This window comes from Berghia stephanieae, chromosome 4 (assembly GCF_034508935.2).
Source record: "Berghia stephanieae isolate SIO BIC M18660-M18661 chromosome 4, UCSD_Bste_1.3, whole genome shotgun sequence".
Classification (NCBI taxonomy): domain Eukaryota; kingdom Metazoa; phylum Mollusca; class Gastropoda; order Nudibranchia; family Aeolidiidae; genus Berghia; species Berghia stephanieae.
The window spans coordinates 88081537-88098817 of record NC_088363.1 but is presented as its reverse complement, the minus strand read 5'-3'; the positions used below and the strand labels follow the sequence as shown (position 1 = coordinate 88098817).

Below are 17281 nucleotides of genomic sequence, written 5' to 3'. Positions count from 1 at the left end.
CATATCACATAGAGAGAAAATGGATCAAAAATTGTGTCCAAAACCTATACCTTTTTATTTAAACAAGGGATCTGTTCAATAGAAAAGAAAATATTTTTTGAAAAGCCCATAGATAGATATGCCTAGAAAAAAAAGATAAAAATGCTAGAAGTTGTGGACCTTTCTAAATAATTACTCATAACGGCTTTTAAAAAGAACAAAATACTAAACACGAATGTTTCGGGCTCAAACCCCTTCTTCAGCCAATTGCAAATGATATTTTTTTACTCAATGTACAAAAATGGATATCCATGGCTCATGGAGTTTATCCCGGCTTCTATAGCATGAATGGACAATAGCAATTGCTTGCTACCTTTTAGATAGGACGTTAATCCATAGATCAGAAAAATATCTCGATTGCACCCGGGTTGGATCTCAGTCCCTTTGCATGTGAAGTGAGTGCTCTACCAACTGCACTGTCAAAAAATAAAATACTAAACACAGAATGTTTCGGGCTCAAATCCCTTCTTCAGCAAATAACAACAAAAATACTTATTTTTTTACTTCTAATGTACAAAAATGAATATAGCAACATCAAAGAAGAATAAAATTAAATACTAAATATGGAACGTTTCGGGCTCAAATCCCTTCTTCGGCAATTAACAATAATAATACTTTTTTTTACTTCTAATGTACAAAAATGAATATAGCAACCTCAAAGAAGAATAAAATACTGAATACGAAATGTTTCGGGCTCAAATCCCTTCTTCAGCCAATAATAATACTTATTTTTCTTGTACAAAAATGAATATAATAACTTACAAAAAGAACAAAATACCAAACACAGAAAGTCTTGGGCTCAAACCTCTTCTTCAGCGAATAACAATTATATTACATTTTATTAATGTCGAAAGCAGAAAGCTCTTGAATTTTTAGAATGGTTTCAGGATACTTCTTTTGTACTCGTTGAAAAACAAATGAACCAAAAAAACTCATGCATCATCTGGTGAGGCATATCTGGATTGAATGAGTATTTTGCCACTAATGACCACACCTGACTGGCTGTCTTGGACACCAAGCCTTAACTGGTCTGTGGGGAGAAAAAGAGATTTTAAAATAAATAATATAAAGATGGTAAAATTAGCTTTGTTTTGTTGATTTTTATCTCTAAATACATCTTTGAATTACTTTACTGAAACAAAAAAGCAAATGTAATGCTTTAAATTCTGTTAATAATTCTGTAATAACTAAATAAGAATTTTACAAAGTCATTTGTTTGTAAAACTTTGCAATTTTACAACGATAAATTTATTGCTATACCTTTCCTTACAAATATGTAGGCTTAATCTAAAGGCTATATGATATTTACCATTATTTCATTTTTTTTTTAATTCTGAAGACCATAAAAATTTACTTTTACTTTTAATGCTTTGTGATATTGTTGCAAATATTAATTGGATTTTTATCATGTACCTTACGTCTGTACAAAGAATTTCCAAAAAGATAGAACAAAGTATTATTATATATTATTATTATTATTATTATTATTATTATTATTATTATTATACTGTGCATCTCTAGAGGATTTAATATACGAGTAAAATGCTTCATAAATAACCATAATACCCTGTCATTGGTACAGTGGTAAACCGATGGATAATGCTTTTAACATGGATTGTGTAAGTTTGTGGGGCTGATCATTTGAGAAAAAAATCTTCATGAATGTGCTTGACTTTTCTTTTTTTCAAAAGAGAAAAAAAGAAAGAAAAGAAAGAAAAACCTAGCTTTTGCTAAAATCATAATGATTGGAATTGTCATTGTAGTTTTCAATTCAAACAAATTATGACAGCTCAGCAACACATTTGATAGTTCAAAAGAACAAGATGGATCGTGTAGCACAATTCCTGCCTTCAGCAGAGTATTAAGTTTGTGTAATCTGCTACAAAAGCAATGATCAAACTGCCCGTTTACCTGATTTTGAAATTTTACAATGGTGGGTCACCCTTTTTCCTAATATTTTATGTTAGAAGCTTGTGTTTGTGAATGAAAATATGTGCAGAAATTTGAGATTTTCCATGCAGAAAACTACGACGACAGTTAGACACTTGCAGATATAGCCAAAAATCTAACATTAACAATGCAATATATTTTTTCCCTCGGAAATTGAAGATGACTATATCCTTTAGAGCCACTGAGCCCATGGAGTCCGAGTTTATCCCCATATCTATAGCGTGAAACAGACAATGGCAATTTCTTGCTACCCTCTGGATAGAACGCTAGATTATCACAAACTGCTTTCCACCACATCAGACCCAACGAGTGGATATGGACGTCTGCAAATAATTTCGACTGCACCCTGGGTCCATCCCGGTACCTTTGCTGAGCTATCAGAACCCCCAATATGAGTATGATATACCAATAGATTTTAAGAAAGAGGGGATGGGTGTATAAATTAAAGTATCCTACTTTCAATATCCAATCAAAGTTAAAACAAATACCAGCAGGTAGAATCTACAGACTTAACTCTCAGACTAATCTGTATGGAAAACAATTAAGATGGTCATTCAAAAGAAGGAAAAAATACTGAGATGTTGCTTGAAAAGCACAATTGATAGTTCATAATCAGAGGTTTTATCATGTAAGGGCAATCCTGAAAGGCCTTCACTGACTGATGTTAACAAAAGAAGTCTATCTACTACATCTATCAATGACAAAGCTCAAACTGCCATCTCACTGACTAGAAATAAAACAACGATGTCTGATCTTTAAGGTTACACTTCATGCTGGTATTTTGTGCTGTCACCTTGTGTCTCAGAATAAAAATACAGATTGTATGGGTAGAATTTGATATTTTAAAAGAGTAAACAAGAATGACAGATACATAGAGTTAAAGCAAAAAAGGCAAAATAATAAAAAGATGCAATCTGACCCCCCCCCCCACCAGAAACAGAAGATGGGTATGAAAGACCAATAAATTTTAAGAAGGAAAAGGCTAGCCGTACTTTTAATGACTAGCAAGAATGGCAGGCTAGCCGTACTTTAATGTCGTATAGATTGCTATGTTAGTCGTACATTAGGATTGGTAGATTATGTGCGGTGGCATATTTTGCCTTCGCATGTCTTCACGAAATATTTAATTTCGTCAAAACCCTTTTTAACCGGATGTTTTTCCCCCATCACCTGGAATTATTTGGGACAACTGATCTCCGTTTTTGTTTTTGTTTTTAAGGGTTTTACGGCGGTTGCAACACATTAAGGTCATATCAGCGACAGCTGATCTCCGTGATAACACTCTACTAATCGATGTGTAACCTCAAACTTTTATAGTTTTGTCTTGATACAATTAATGAGAACTTATCATGAAAAAAATGGCTAAAAACGATAACAAAGAACTGAGTGACGTCAATTTAGCTCTATCTCAATGGATAATAGCACTGGTGGTAGGGACTCAATGGCTAACATCACTGGTGGTAGGGACTCAATGGCTAATAGCACTGGTGGTAGGGACTCAATGGCTAATAGCACTGGTGGTAGGGACTCAATGGCTAATAGCACTGGTGGTAGGGACTCAATGGATAATAGCACTGGTGGTAGGGACTCAATGGATAATAGCACTGGTGGTAGGGACTCATTGGCTAATAGCACTGGTGGTAGGGGCTCATTGGCTAATAGCACTGGTGGTAGGGACTCAATGGCAAATAGCACTGGTGGTAGGGACTCAATGGCTAATTGCGCTGGTGGTAGGGAATCAAAGGCTAATTAACACTGGTGGTAGGGGCTCAGTGACTAATAGCACTGGTGGTAGGAACACAATGGCTAATAGCGCTGGTGGTAGGGACTCAATGGCAAATAGCACTGGTGGTAGGGACTCAATGGCTAATTGCTTGGTGGTAGGGAATCAAAGGCTAATTAACACTGGTGGCAGGGGCTCAGTGACTAATAGTGCTGGTGGTAAGGACCCATTGGCTAATAGCACTGGTGGTAGGGACTCAATGGCAAATAGCACTGGTGGTAGGGACTCAATGGCTAATTGCGCTGGTGGTAGGGAATCAAAAGCTAATTAACACTGGTGGCAGGGGCTCAGTGACTAATAGTGCTGGTGGTAGGGACTCAATGGCTAATAGCACTGGTGGTAGAGACTCATTGGCTAATTGCACTAATAGTAGGGACTCAATGGCAAATAGCACTGGTGGTAGGGACTCAATGGCTAATTGCGCTGGTGGTAGGGAATCAAAAGCTAATTAACACTGGTGGCAGGGGCTCAGTGACTAATAGTGCTGGTGGTAGGGACTCAATGGCTAATAGCACTGGTGGTAGAGACTCATTGGCTAATTGCACTAGTAGTAGGGACGCAATGGCAAAAAAGCACTGGTGGTAGGGACTCAATGGATAATAGCACTGGTGGTAGGGACTCAATGGCAAATAGCACTGGTGGTAGGGACTCAATGGATAATAGCAATGGTGGTAGAGACTCATTGGCTAATTGCACTAGTAGTAGGGACGCAATGACAAAAAGCACTGGTGGTAGGGACTCAATGGATAATAGCGCTGGTGGTAGGGACTCAATGGATAATAGCACTGGTGGTAGGGACTCAATGGATAATAGCACTGGTGGTAGAGACTCAATGGCAAATAGCACTGGTGGTAGGGACTCAAAGGCTAATTAACACTGGTGTTAGGGGCTCAATGACTAATAGCACTGGTGGTAGGGACTCAATGGCTAAAAGCGCTGGTGGTAGGGACTCAATGGCAAATAGCACTGGTGGTAGGGACTCAATGGATAATAGCACTGGTGGTAGGGACTCATCGGCTAATAGCACTGGTGGTAGGGACTCAATGGCAAATAGCACTGGTGGTAGGGACTCAATGGCAAATAGCACTGGTGGTAGGGACTCAATGGCAAATAGCACTGGTGGTAGGGACTCAATGGCTAATTGCGCTGGTGGTAGGGACTCAATGGCTAATAGCTCTGGTGGTAGGGACTCAATGGCTAATTGCGCTGGTGGTAGGAAATCAAAGGCAAATTAACACTGGTGGTAGGGGCTCAGTGACTAATAGTGCTGGTGGTAGGGACTCAGTGGCTAATTGCGCTGGTGGTAAGGACTCAATGGCTAATAGCACTGGTGGTAGGGACTCAATGGATAATAGCACTGGTGGTAGAGACTCATTGGCTAATAGCACTGGTGGTAGGGACTCAATGGCTAATAGCACTGGTGGTAGGGGCTCAGTGACTAATAGTGCTGGTGGTAGGGACTCAATGGCAAATAGCACTGGTGGTAGAGACTCAATGGCAAATAGCACTGGTGGTAGAGACTCAATGGCTAATATTACTGGTGGTAGAGACTCAATGGCAAATAGTACTGGTGGTAGGGACTCAATAGCAAATAGCACTGGTGGTAGGGACTCAATGGCAAATAGCACTGGTGGTAGGGACTCACTGGCTAATAGCACTGGTGGTAGGGACTCAGTGGCTAATATTAATAGCACTGGTGGTAGGGACTCAATGGCTAATAGCACTGGTGGTAGGGACTCAGTGCGTAATAGCCCTGATGATAGGGACTCAGTCTGTAAAAGCACTGGTACAGTGTGTAGTAGCACTGGAGATCAGAACTAAGCAGTAAAATTATGTCACCACTGGCAGTGAATACAATTTATTATGAAAAAAAAAAAGAATCCCACAATGGAACACACTACAGTCCGCTTAAAACAAACCCTCATCTGAGCTAGGAAATATTTCACCTTAAAGGGGGACCTGTAGTCAAAAATCCATATATAAAAAACTCAATATATTTAAATGTCTTCAATGACACAGACAATATAGGTTAAAATTAGACAAGCAAGTCCTTTTAAAAGGCTCTTTACTCATATTCTCTCATCGTACTCAGGTGTAAAATGAGTACCTGGCCGTTAACAGGGTTGTCTCTGTCCGAAGAATTGTAATATCGCCTAACAGGCGTCATGTCCTGTCCTATATGTTAAATGTTGCTGTTGACCAGGGACCCCTTTTAAAGCGATTTGAGCACATTTAGTGGATATTGCTCTACATAAAAAACTCAATATATTTAAATGTCTTCAATGACACAGACAATATAGGCTAAAATTAGACCAACCCCCCCCCCCAAAAAAAAAAATAAATTTCCTAGTGATGCACCAAAAATCAACGGATATCATGATGGATAGGTATAGCAAGTCTTGAAAAATTTATTTAAAGAATTGTTTTTCGATTACGATTGAAAATTTGGCACTTGTGGAACGACAGGAAAAAATCCAATTTAAAAATTCATAAACTACTAAATTTTAGATAAGCCCAAAACCAAATCCACCATGATGCAAAACCCATCATACGAAAGATTCTGACAAATTTGAAGACAATCTGATGGAAAACAATCCAGATATGAATGTGAGAAAATCAGAAAATGATGCAAAATGGAATTTTGAGAAAAAACACAATCTTTCTTTAATTTGATAAACAAGCTAATTTTGCAGACAAAATCCATCAAAATTCCAAAGTATAATCAATATAGAACAAGAAAATAGTAGAATTTTGTAAATTGATCAAATTCTGAAAAGAAATATAATTGATTGGCTAACCCATACCACTTAGAAAAAAATATTGAATGACATCCTTTTATCATTAAAAAAAAAACTAATTTGGTGGTCAATTATGATTTTAGTTAATCTTATAAACTAATAATGTGATGTTAAACACCAAAAAAACCCAAAAACAACTCTTTAATTTTTTTTACATTTTAAAGGGGCACCCTATAGGCTAAAATTAGATGCAAAACCCTAAAATTTCTAACATAGATGAACTAAAAACCAGCGTATCTATAAATTTCTTTAAAATTTACACACAATGTTTACTACATAAATAACTAGATAATGATGGAAGAGTTTACCACTAGTCTTGAAAAGAAATTCTTTAGAATATCTTTTTATTTCGACTGAAATTGTGGTGCAGGACAGGAAAAAAATACTTTTTAAAATCTTATTTTAATTTACCCAAAATGCTACCATCATGATGCAAAACATGTAAAAAAGATTCTGAAAAAATAATCTAAAGGAAAATGACATGTACGATTGTTAGAAAATCAGAAAATGACATAAAACGGAAATTTGAGGAAGCACTAATTTTACATAAGCTGATCCATAAAATTTTCAAAATAATGACCATCATAGGACAAGAAATCACAAAAGTTGAGTAGATTGATCTGTCTAAAAAATGTATAAACGATTCGCTAACCCATTCCCTAAGAAAATAAATGCTGAAAAATTGAAATATTCTCGTACTCAAAATTTTATGGTCAAATATGATTTATACCTTACGAATTCATCATTGTAATCACAAAAACTAATTATTTACCAGATTATTTATCAGATGATTTCTTGATATATTAAAAATTCTCGAAATATGATTTTGCAAAATATGATATGACGCACTACCCTCATTTTTCAATTTTAAAAAATACTGCTTGTGAGATAAGTATGTAATCAACTTGAACAGCTGAATGGAGAAAATCGATTTAGCTCCGAATAAAAAGCAATTTGCTTTCGCAAACTCCTAGGAGAAATATTTTCTTTCGCCTCAATACAGGAACAGTCAACACCACTTGTTTGCGACTGCTTTTTCTGTAGTTCCACAAAGAGGGTTGTTCTTGTTCTAGTTTGAAAAATGGAAATATAAGAGACATTTCATTAGCAATATTTGGAAATGGGTATATAATTAAAATCATTGTCATAAAATGAATTTGTCAAAGACATATCAATCTTTTTTATTTTAAATGGTCATCGCTCTCACCAACACAGTTGAAATTTCATTGGTTTTACATCCACAGGACAAAACTCTTGGCAACAAACTCTATTAAGTTAATAAATGCTGTTGTAATTCAATTCAAATAATCCTTTGTCATTTTCATTTAGAAAAACGAGCATTTACACCCCAGCATGCAAATCTCAAACTTGGTACAATGCCCAGTTTTAATCCCTCTATTTCGTTTGTATTGGCAAAACGGAAATCTCGAACAAACTGGACATTCCCTTGCGGTCCATTGAATTTTTTTTTTGCGAATTGATTGTGTTGGACTGGCCGAGAAAAGGAAATTGAATAGTCTCACTATCGACTCTCGACAGGGCTCATAATAACGGAGAGTTATCATAATTATAATTTCAATTTTACCAAGACCACCCACATTTACCTCCCTCAAATCCTCTGTAAAATACTCAAATTTGGAATACTCGAAAACACAGAAATCTCGAACAAATAGGCGTGGTCCCGACTTGTTCGAAATTTCCATGCCCGAGTGTACTTTATTGATCATCAATAAAAATGTATAGGTGCTATGAAGATTTGAAAACATTACTAACCAGTTTCAAAAAGTGCATGCAGATACTCTGCTCTGCTGGCACAGATGATGGTTTGCTGATTGATAAGATTGCCACAACACATCTTGAGCCAGCTATCTTTGTTGATTGTCAGGACACCAGTATGGTCAACTGAATTCTTTCATGTTAGCTGTCGATGAAAAAAAAAAAAAAAAATTAAATTCACTGCAGTGAAAATGGCACATAACAATGCCATTGCTTAAGTTAATAATAATAAAAAAAATAACAAAAAATAAATTGAAAAAAAAAAGTAATAGTAATAATGATAATAATATTGTTTTTCATTATTTGACAATATTGTATATCTATAGACTATGTCATTGTCATTATCATCATCATGAGACATTTCACTCCAAAGTTTAAAAAATCAGGTCACAGCCACTAGGCCACTAATTGGCTTAGGGCTGGAGTGCCAAAAAATGGACGTTTACCAACTCCCACAATTTTGGATTGTTTATTTGGTTTCTTCATCTAAACAGGAAATTGAAAGACGAAAAAAATGATACCAAAAATCTGCGATATTCCTCTTCCTATTAAAGTTATGGCAGCGTTACTCCCCCTCCCCCCCCCCCAACGTGATCGGCAATTTTCAGTAACAATTCTCTTATTATTCTATTTAATTTATACTTCTGGGCGAGGTGGATCACAATTTGAGTTCCACTACTACTGCGGCTGCTCACTAAACTGCCCAGTCCAGTTGTTACTGTTACCGTTACACTCACTTACACCACACGAGTCACAAGTACAAGTAGAAATAAAATCAAAGGATTAATCCATAAAGATCACATTGGAATGCAGAACACATGACACACGCGCCAGTCGATAAGGCGTGTTGATATTACAATACAATTACATTCTCATTCATTCATATTATATCTCATCATAATCATATCGCCACTGCCACCACTGTCGGCCACCTAACCTTGACTGAAGTAAGAAAAAAAAAGAAAAGACAAGTACTTACCTTTACAGAATCTGACCAATAAAAATGGTGTCAGTCTCAGTCTGCACTTGCTTAACTGCATTTTTGCAATTGTTGATAAGATGACAAATTGTCACCAATTGCGATGGCCATCATGAAATTGATGATGCTCGTAAATTGAGAGAAAACAATCATGGCTTCGCGGTCGACTTACCGGATGGTACCTTTGACACGACCGGGGGTCACAAGGCCCCAGAATAAGTACGGCTAGACTCCTGTATCCCCCCGTACTTAATGACGTCTAGCCTCCAAGTCCACCTGTCCTTAAGTACGGCTAGCCACTTCGTTTTAAGAATAGGAGGAGGGATGAGGGGTGTTATAAATTAAAATATCCTACCTTCAATGCCTTATTGAGTTAATGCACAGGATTGCAGCAAATTCCACAACAAGAATCTACTTAGTCCATTCACACACTAAACAAACTGTATGAAAAACAATTAAAGATGAGGTGTACAAAACATAAAACGAAAGTAAATGCTGCTAAAAAAAAAATCCTTTATATTATTTACAATTTTTAGAGAGAAAACTGATTTTTCTGAATGCAATACTTGCTAAATATAAAAGAACAAAAATAAGATTATTTTTAAACTTCACTGAAACTGAAACCTTATTTCTAGAGCTGGAATAAAAAAAGTTACAAGGGTACATAAAAATTGTAGGGTCGGTCAATTCAATTGAAACCTCGTACACACACTGTTCAATTGTTAAACAAACGAAAAATTTTCACTTCATCATCATCATCATCATCATCATCATCATTGCCTTTTTCACCCTGGGTCAGGGTATAGGCCACAGACAAACAGTTTCCATCCTTCCCTATCCTGAGCTATCTTTTTAATCTCATTCCAGGTCTTACCACTTCTCTGTATATCAGCTTCTTTAATTCTTCTCCATGTTCCTCGTGGCCTTCCCCTTGATCTTCTGCCCTAAGGGTTCCAGTCCAATACTTTCTTTGTTATAGTGGAGTCGTTCTTTCTAAGCGTGTGTCCAATCCACCTCCATCGTCTTCTTCCTATTTCCTCTCCCACTGGTTTCTGCTGTGTTCTTTTCCATACTTCTTCATTTTTTATTCTATCCATCCATTTTATTCTGAGTAGCTTACGCATGCACCTGTTTACGAAAATCTGTACCCTCCTTATACTTACACATGCCTGTGATGCGTTCCAAGTTTCACATCCATACAGTAGGACACACTTCATAGATGTGAATTAAGAAATATTATTACATTATTAAATAGAACAAAAAAAATCATCCCTTGCTTCCTTTAACTTCATTACATTTTTTAGAGCTGGAATTAAAAAATTGGCTGCCTCTATTCTCACCCCCCCCCCCCCCCGGCCGATTGGATTAGCGAAAAAAACGTCGCCGGCTTTTTGCGATTTGGATTTGATTGATTTTTTTTTAATTGTGCAACTTGTGACAAGAAACTTAACAAATTACTGCATTACAACCTTTGGATAAAACATACAACAATTGTGGACTACTATTATGAAGACTAGCATCCTAGACTAGGGGGGTGAGAATAGTCACTTCGTAAAAAATTACGAGCCTCGTAACGAGGACACATAAAAAATTCGAGGGTCGGCCATTTCAATTGAAACCAAACAAACGGAAAATTTTCACTTCATAGGTGTGAATTAAGAAATATTATGAAATAAAACAAAAAAAAATCGTCCCTTACTTCAATTAATTTCATTATATTGTTGGAGCTGGAATTTAAAAAATTACGTTAGAGGGCACATAAATTATTTTTTTTTAATTCTAGGGTCGGCCATTTCAATTGAAACCTCGTACACACACTGTTCAAATATTAAACAAACGGAAATTTTCACGTCATAGATGTGAATTAAGAAATATTATTACATTATTAATAAAACCAAAAAAATTGTCCCTTACCTCAATCAATTTTCATGAGATTTTTAGAGCTGGAACAAAAAAATCGTACGATATCGAATTCTCCACCGATTCCCTCGATTGAAATAACAGACGACAGAAACATTGTTTGGGCAACGGGTGACCCGGATGTTGAGGCCGTCATAAAAAGTAGTTTACACTTTCAAATACAAATTTTGATAGTTCACTTTTTTTTGGGAGTATATTCAGATAGTTCAAGACCTAGCAAATATTATTTTAAAACGTTTGGTCGCCAATTAGCCAAATTAATATAAAGTACCGAAATTAAAAGAACAGAATCAATTATTGCGCGTTCAACGGCAATGTACCAAGGCAGAAAAATAGTATTTTTGTTTGAAATCCTTATCTAATCAATGGTCCCCACTGGCGGGGGCTGGGAATCCAGAGTGAATCTCCTTTCTAAAGAACTCTTTGTAACTGGCTCTAAATTATCGGAACAATGGCGGACGCCCTTATGAAATATTTCTCTGACGAGCTTAAAAGCGTACCCAGAGGAAAAAAACACCCATTATAAATCTGATCATGTTTTGACTTTTACACATTCTGATCACAAGACATAAGAAAAGTTCTAGCCAGCATGAAGAATAAAAAGTACCGATTTTCTTTGTTTAGAACCACGATGGCCGCCGTTGCTGGGCGACGTGACATCAGACTATTGAATCCAATAGGGACGTCTAGTCATATTATATCTGCCATTACACTATAGTATCAGGTTATACCCAAAAAGGAAGGGCGGGTACAATCGATGTGTTCATTTTTGCAGGTCTGATAACCCAAAAGACTCTCAAACCAACGCAAAATATTGTCCATTACAATAATGTTAAACCAGGTCCATAATTGCGTTCGGCTACCAGCCCAGCAAATATTGGTGCGAGTCGGGTAAAACAAATCAATTTCATCAATCTGTATTTTCCTTTTGAATTGTGGTCGTATTTGCTTTGAACCTACAGTTAGAATATTAATACATGTCGCCTTGAACTCACAGAAGCTCAATTTAACCAAGCTTATAACAAATTAGATAAGAACTAAATACCTAAGGATAAGCTATTATTATTATAGTACCAGTCATTACAATATAACTTAATTGTATGCCTATTATTAGCCTAAAGTAATACCACTAAAAATTTCTGGTGAGATTGAAATAATAAGCGAGGTTTTCCATCTGGAAACTAATGAGCAATGACCCAGATCACGTCTAGTCAATCAATTTAAGATATGATATAAAACACACGACTTTGTTCATTATGATATGGCGAGACATAACATAAAAAACACAAAAAAAAAACCCAGAAAAAAAACAAAACAAAACAAAACAAAAGCATAATATTATAATTAATAATGGGAACATTTTTCCTAAGTCTTAACTTGGTTGTTGACCTCACGCTGTCTGACGACAAAAGTATGACCAATCGCCTGGAAACGATACTATATCGGGTTGCTAAAATTTGAATTTATAGTTAAAAAAATCAAAAAAATCGGAGACTCGGGTTTAGTTTTTGTTCTTTATTAAGGAAAATGATTATTTATCTAGATGCTAAAATTGTTATTTAGAGTTAAAGAAAAATAGGTTTACTTTTGGCCTTTTTAAATTAATTTTTTGTTGTTTTTGTTTTGAAAATGAATATAATTTCTTACAGTGATAAATACGAAAAAATCACATCTCTGGACATTTTAACGCTCAAACCCCTCTTCAGCATCTTCATAATCGCAACTTAGAATCCATTTGATTCGACTGGCCATAAACGCCATCGGTCTCTAGCTGTTAAAAGAATAATTTAACCAGTTAAGGAAAAACTCGTATCTAGAATTTGACCAGAAAACTCGTCCTTCAAATATTGACCGATTTAAATGACACTCATTTTGGCAAAAGAAGTGCCAGATTTGAGAGTTTTTACCAAGATGAGAGTCATTTAAATCGATCGAGCGATATTTGAAGGACGAGATTTCTGGCCAATTTTTTATAATAATAATAATAATAATAATAATAATAATAATATAATAATAATAATAATAATAATAATAATAATAATAATAATAATAATAATAATAATAATAATAATAATAATAATAATAATAATAATAACAATAATAATAATATTATATACTTTATTCATCCAAAAAAATGGAAATTCGTTTACAGACGTGACATGCATAACAGTGTATAAACACAAAGTTGAGAATCTATGGCGACAATAAATGTATATATAGATAGATATGCAAACGCACAAAAATGTAAAAAATATACAACCAAGAACCAATAGCGATACTTTATATATTAATTTGATAAATTGAGATAGACCTTACCTCTGGCCTCTAGTCTGAACGTGTGTGTGTGTATATTTAAATCACAGTTGCGCGTTAAGAATTCGAACACCATGTGGCAAAAATGAATTAAGGTGACGTTTTGTCTTTGTTTTTATAGATTTGAGGCGACGGCTCCTCATGGAGAACTTAATATATTTGTGAAGGGGGTGGTCACCATCCTTCATAACTTTCTCCATTCATTAAATACGAGTTTTTCCAGAGTGCGGCAATTAACTAATTAGCAGGAAGGTGTCTCGTCTTGTCACAAAAGTCATACAATTCTAAAGGTGATCCGTTGCTGGATAGGTGAGTTATCTTGGAAAATTCTATTTCCGACGTTGTGTCCTTGAGCAAGACACTCTGCACACATGACCCTACTCGTCTCAGGTGTGAAGGAGTACCTGGCTACTGGCCATTGCCGATATTGTTAGGACAAAAAAGACACCCAACAGGCGACTAGTGCCGTATGAAATGTGAATATGTTCCTTACGGCCTGCTGAAGCAAATTGAACGTGGTTAACCCGTAAATTGCGCTTTATAACTGTTCATAACTGTGCTATGGGAACCACCTGAGCGTACCAGAAGAAGAGGCAGGCAGAATAAAACCTACATTGACTGTCTGCTAGACGACACAGGAATGGACAACACCCGGGAGCTGCGTACGCTTATGGAGGACAGGACAGAATGGCGAAGACTTGAGGCTCATGATGGGCGCCCCAAGGGGCGGCATAAGTAAGTAAGTAGTAAGTAACTGTTCATGTTTATTTATTTAATGGTTTTTTTTTTCTTCGCCATCCAGGACTATTTCAATGACCAGCAAACCCAATCTCCATCCATTCTATGGAATATTCTGACATCAACGCAGTGCATGGGAGCGGTGTTCTCACCGTGTGACCTGTATCAGATAATGGATCATTTCCAATACAACCCACCAGATTACAAACTACCCTTCATCGCTGCAGGGGGTCAGCCTATCAAAAAGGTAGGTAAATATAATATTATTATGACCAATACGCTTCAACAGTCGTGACGTTACATCCTCCGTAATGACGCAGAGTAACTTGTTAACTGGCTCTAAACTATCGGAACAATGGCGGACGCCCTTGTGAAATACTTCACCGACGAGCATAAAAGTGTATCCAGAGGAGAAAAACATTATAAGTCTAATCATGTTTTTAATTTTATACATTCTGATCACATGACATGTGAAAAAGTTCTAGCCAGCATTAAGAATAAAAAGTACCGATTTTCTTTGTTTAGAACCAAGCTGCTCGTTGCTAGGCGACGTGACATCAGACTATTGAATCCTATTCCTTCAACACTGTATTATAGTGGGCATGGCTGGCTGCGACTATCTTGTGTACATGTGGATGTCCAGAGGACGGGCCGAACTGCACTGACCATGAAGTAATAGTCTGCTCCCCAGATGCCGTGGAGTGGGTTCGCTGTTGGAGCGACAAGCTATGATGATGATGACATGACATTCGAAATAATACAAACAAAACAATATTCGTACGCTGACATTTTCAAAATTTTACCATTGGATGGTAAGACGAAATTCTACTTTTAGAAAGTTAAATATTTTTCGACGACAAGAAAAACAGCTCGGGTAAGACCGCTGTGCAAATTAACTTAGACATTCCACTTTACAATCTAACTTTTCTCTCTCTCAATTTTGTTAAATAACAATACCTTCTTGAATAGAGATTTTGAGATGACAATAAATTGTAAAAAGGAAGCTTTAAAAGTCATATTGTGACGTGTGTGTGTGTGTGTGTGTGTGTGTGTGTGCGTGTGTGTGTGTGTGTTTTTATGTTTGTGTGTGCATATTTGCGCGTATTTGTGTAAGGTTTGACCATGTGGCCCTTTTGAAGTTTAGAGAATTTTATTATCCATTAAAAAAACAAAACAAAACAAAAAAAAAAAAAAAAAAAAAACCAAACACAAAAATACAGGAACAAAACTTCCTGTTTGTTGAATATCAACTGTTGTCACGTTTGCAAGATCAGTTTACGGTAGTGATTTAAGAAGAGAAAAAAAAATCATAAAAAGTAAAGAAATATTATAGAATAAAATTACTAAAGCACTATTGGAAGCCACACATCAACGACTATCACATTTCCTGAAGTCTGAAGATAATATATCTTTGATTGGTAAGCTATTTCATAAACAAAATGTTGCGCTTTGATGTCACCGGTTCACGAGCTCAAAATAGTCTTCCCCATTATCTCTCCATTAGACAATCGAAGATTCAACTCACTGTCATGGGATTGTTTTTGTTGATACATTGCATTCACTTATCGCTTTTGGTAATGTAAAAGTTTATAAAAATGTATTCTTGACATTTGACACTTATGTTATTTGACATGACTTAAGGGCCTATTTATTTGATCATTGTGGTAAAGGTTGGATTGGGTAAAATTCGGAAGGTTGTCTGCGAGGCGTCAATAGATTGTGTCAGCAATGGTGACACCATCAAAATGTCTTGTCTTCATTTTCACTTACAATTTCTAGCCTTAAAAAGATTGTAATATGGGATTTTAAAAGGTCATGTTTTTTACGATTGTTTTTGTTTCACTCGTTCAAACTCATATCAATACAGGTTTTTATACATTCTGATCACGTGATATGTGAAAAAGATCGAGTTTCTGCCCATGAAGTGAAAACCGTAATAAAAGATCGTGATTATCTATTGTTTATCAGATCCTTATTGTAATATACTAACTAAGAAGGAATAATACCGTTTGTATTTACTCATGGGAAAACAACAAAACATAATAAAAAGACAATCATCAATGATCTGCTATATCTATTGCATAAGCAATTATCAGCTATGCCTATTGCAATATCAATTAGCTGATATCTATGCCTATTGCATAATATATTTTATGCGCTTCGTGGAAACAAGGTCATAATTCTCACCGCTGACAATAACAACAAAATTGATCATTTAAGAGTACATATTATCGTATCAAATTTATTTTATCTCTGGGTTAACCTGGCCCCGAGAATGTTTTTAACCAAATGTGATTAGGAATATGAGTTTAAATCTTTGTTACTGTGAGGAATATGTTTATATATTATGCTATGCGCATAAGTCATTTACTCACAACATTGCGCCAACCGGATATAACACACAGAACTGTGTATCCTTGACCGTTTTTAGTCTGGTTCATCCAATTTAGTGATAACTACTCATAAACATGGCTGGCTATAAACAATAACAACTGCTGAGTGACGCCAATTTCGTTCTATCTATATACGTTCAAGGTTACACTTAGTTCTGTGTGTTGGTACGTTATATCCGATTTGTGGGATGTTGTGATTAAATTACCTAAACGTACAGCATTAATAGACCAGTGTCCACTAAACGTGCTGAAAGCGCTTTACAAGGGGTCCCTAGCCTAAAGCAACACTTAACGTGTAGGACGAGACATGACGCCTATTAGGTGATATTACAATTTTTTTTCCGACAGAGACAGCACAACTAACGACAAGGTGCTCATTTTACGATGAGAAAATGGTAGTAAAGGGCCTCTTCTAAAGACTAAACAATGCACCGCTCAGAGCGGACTCGAACCCTGGACCTTCTGGCTCGTAGGCGAGTGTCAAAATACAACACGACATAGCCGCACTAATGCCGTCAAGATGAACAAAAAATATTACACGAAATGTCATACATTTTACAATGAAAATCAATTTTTGGCATCCCGATATAAT

General features: G+C 36.0%; 1 protein-coding gene and 2 long non-coding RNA genes across 4 annotated transcripts in view; 1 reads left to right on the top strand and 2 right to left on the bottom strand.

The window, feature by feature from the left end:
* Positions 1-17281, top strand: part of LOC144971494 (uncharacterized) — a 48681-nt gene that overhangs the window by 24098 nt on the left and 7302 nt on the right. For both annotated transcript variants that reach the window (XM_078912461.1, XM_078912460.1), the window contains exon 5: positions 14361-14543. In XM_078912461.1, the coding sequence (XP_078768587.1) occupies positions 14361-14543 (183 nt within the window). The remainder of the gene's footprint in view (positions 1-14360; positions 14544-17281) is intronic.
* Positions 838-11323, bottom strand: LOC144971495 (uncharacterized). Its single transcript, XR_013645144.1, has 3 exons — positions 11240-11323; positions 9681-9765; positions 838-1069 (listed from the first exon to the last, which is right to left on the bottom strand). It is a non-coding gene; the product is annotated as an uncharacterized LOC144971495 (long non-coding RNA).
* Positions 6569-8739, bottom strand: LOC144972113 (uncharacterized). Its single transcript, XR_013645274.1, has 2 exons — positions 8344-8739; positions 6569-7639 (listed from the first exon to the last, which is right to left on the bottom strand). It is a non-coding gene; the product is annotated as an uncharacterized LOC144972113 (long non-coding RNA).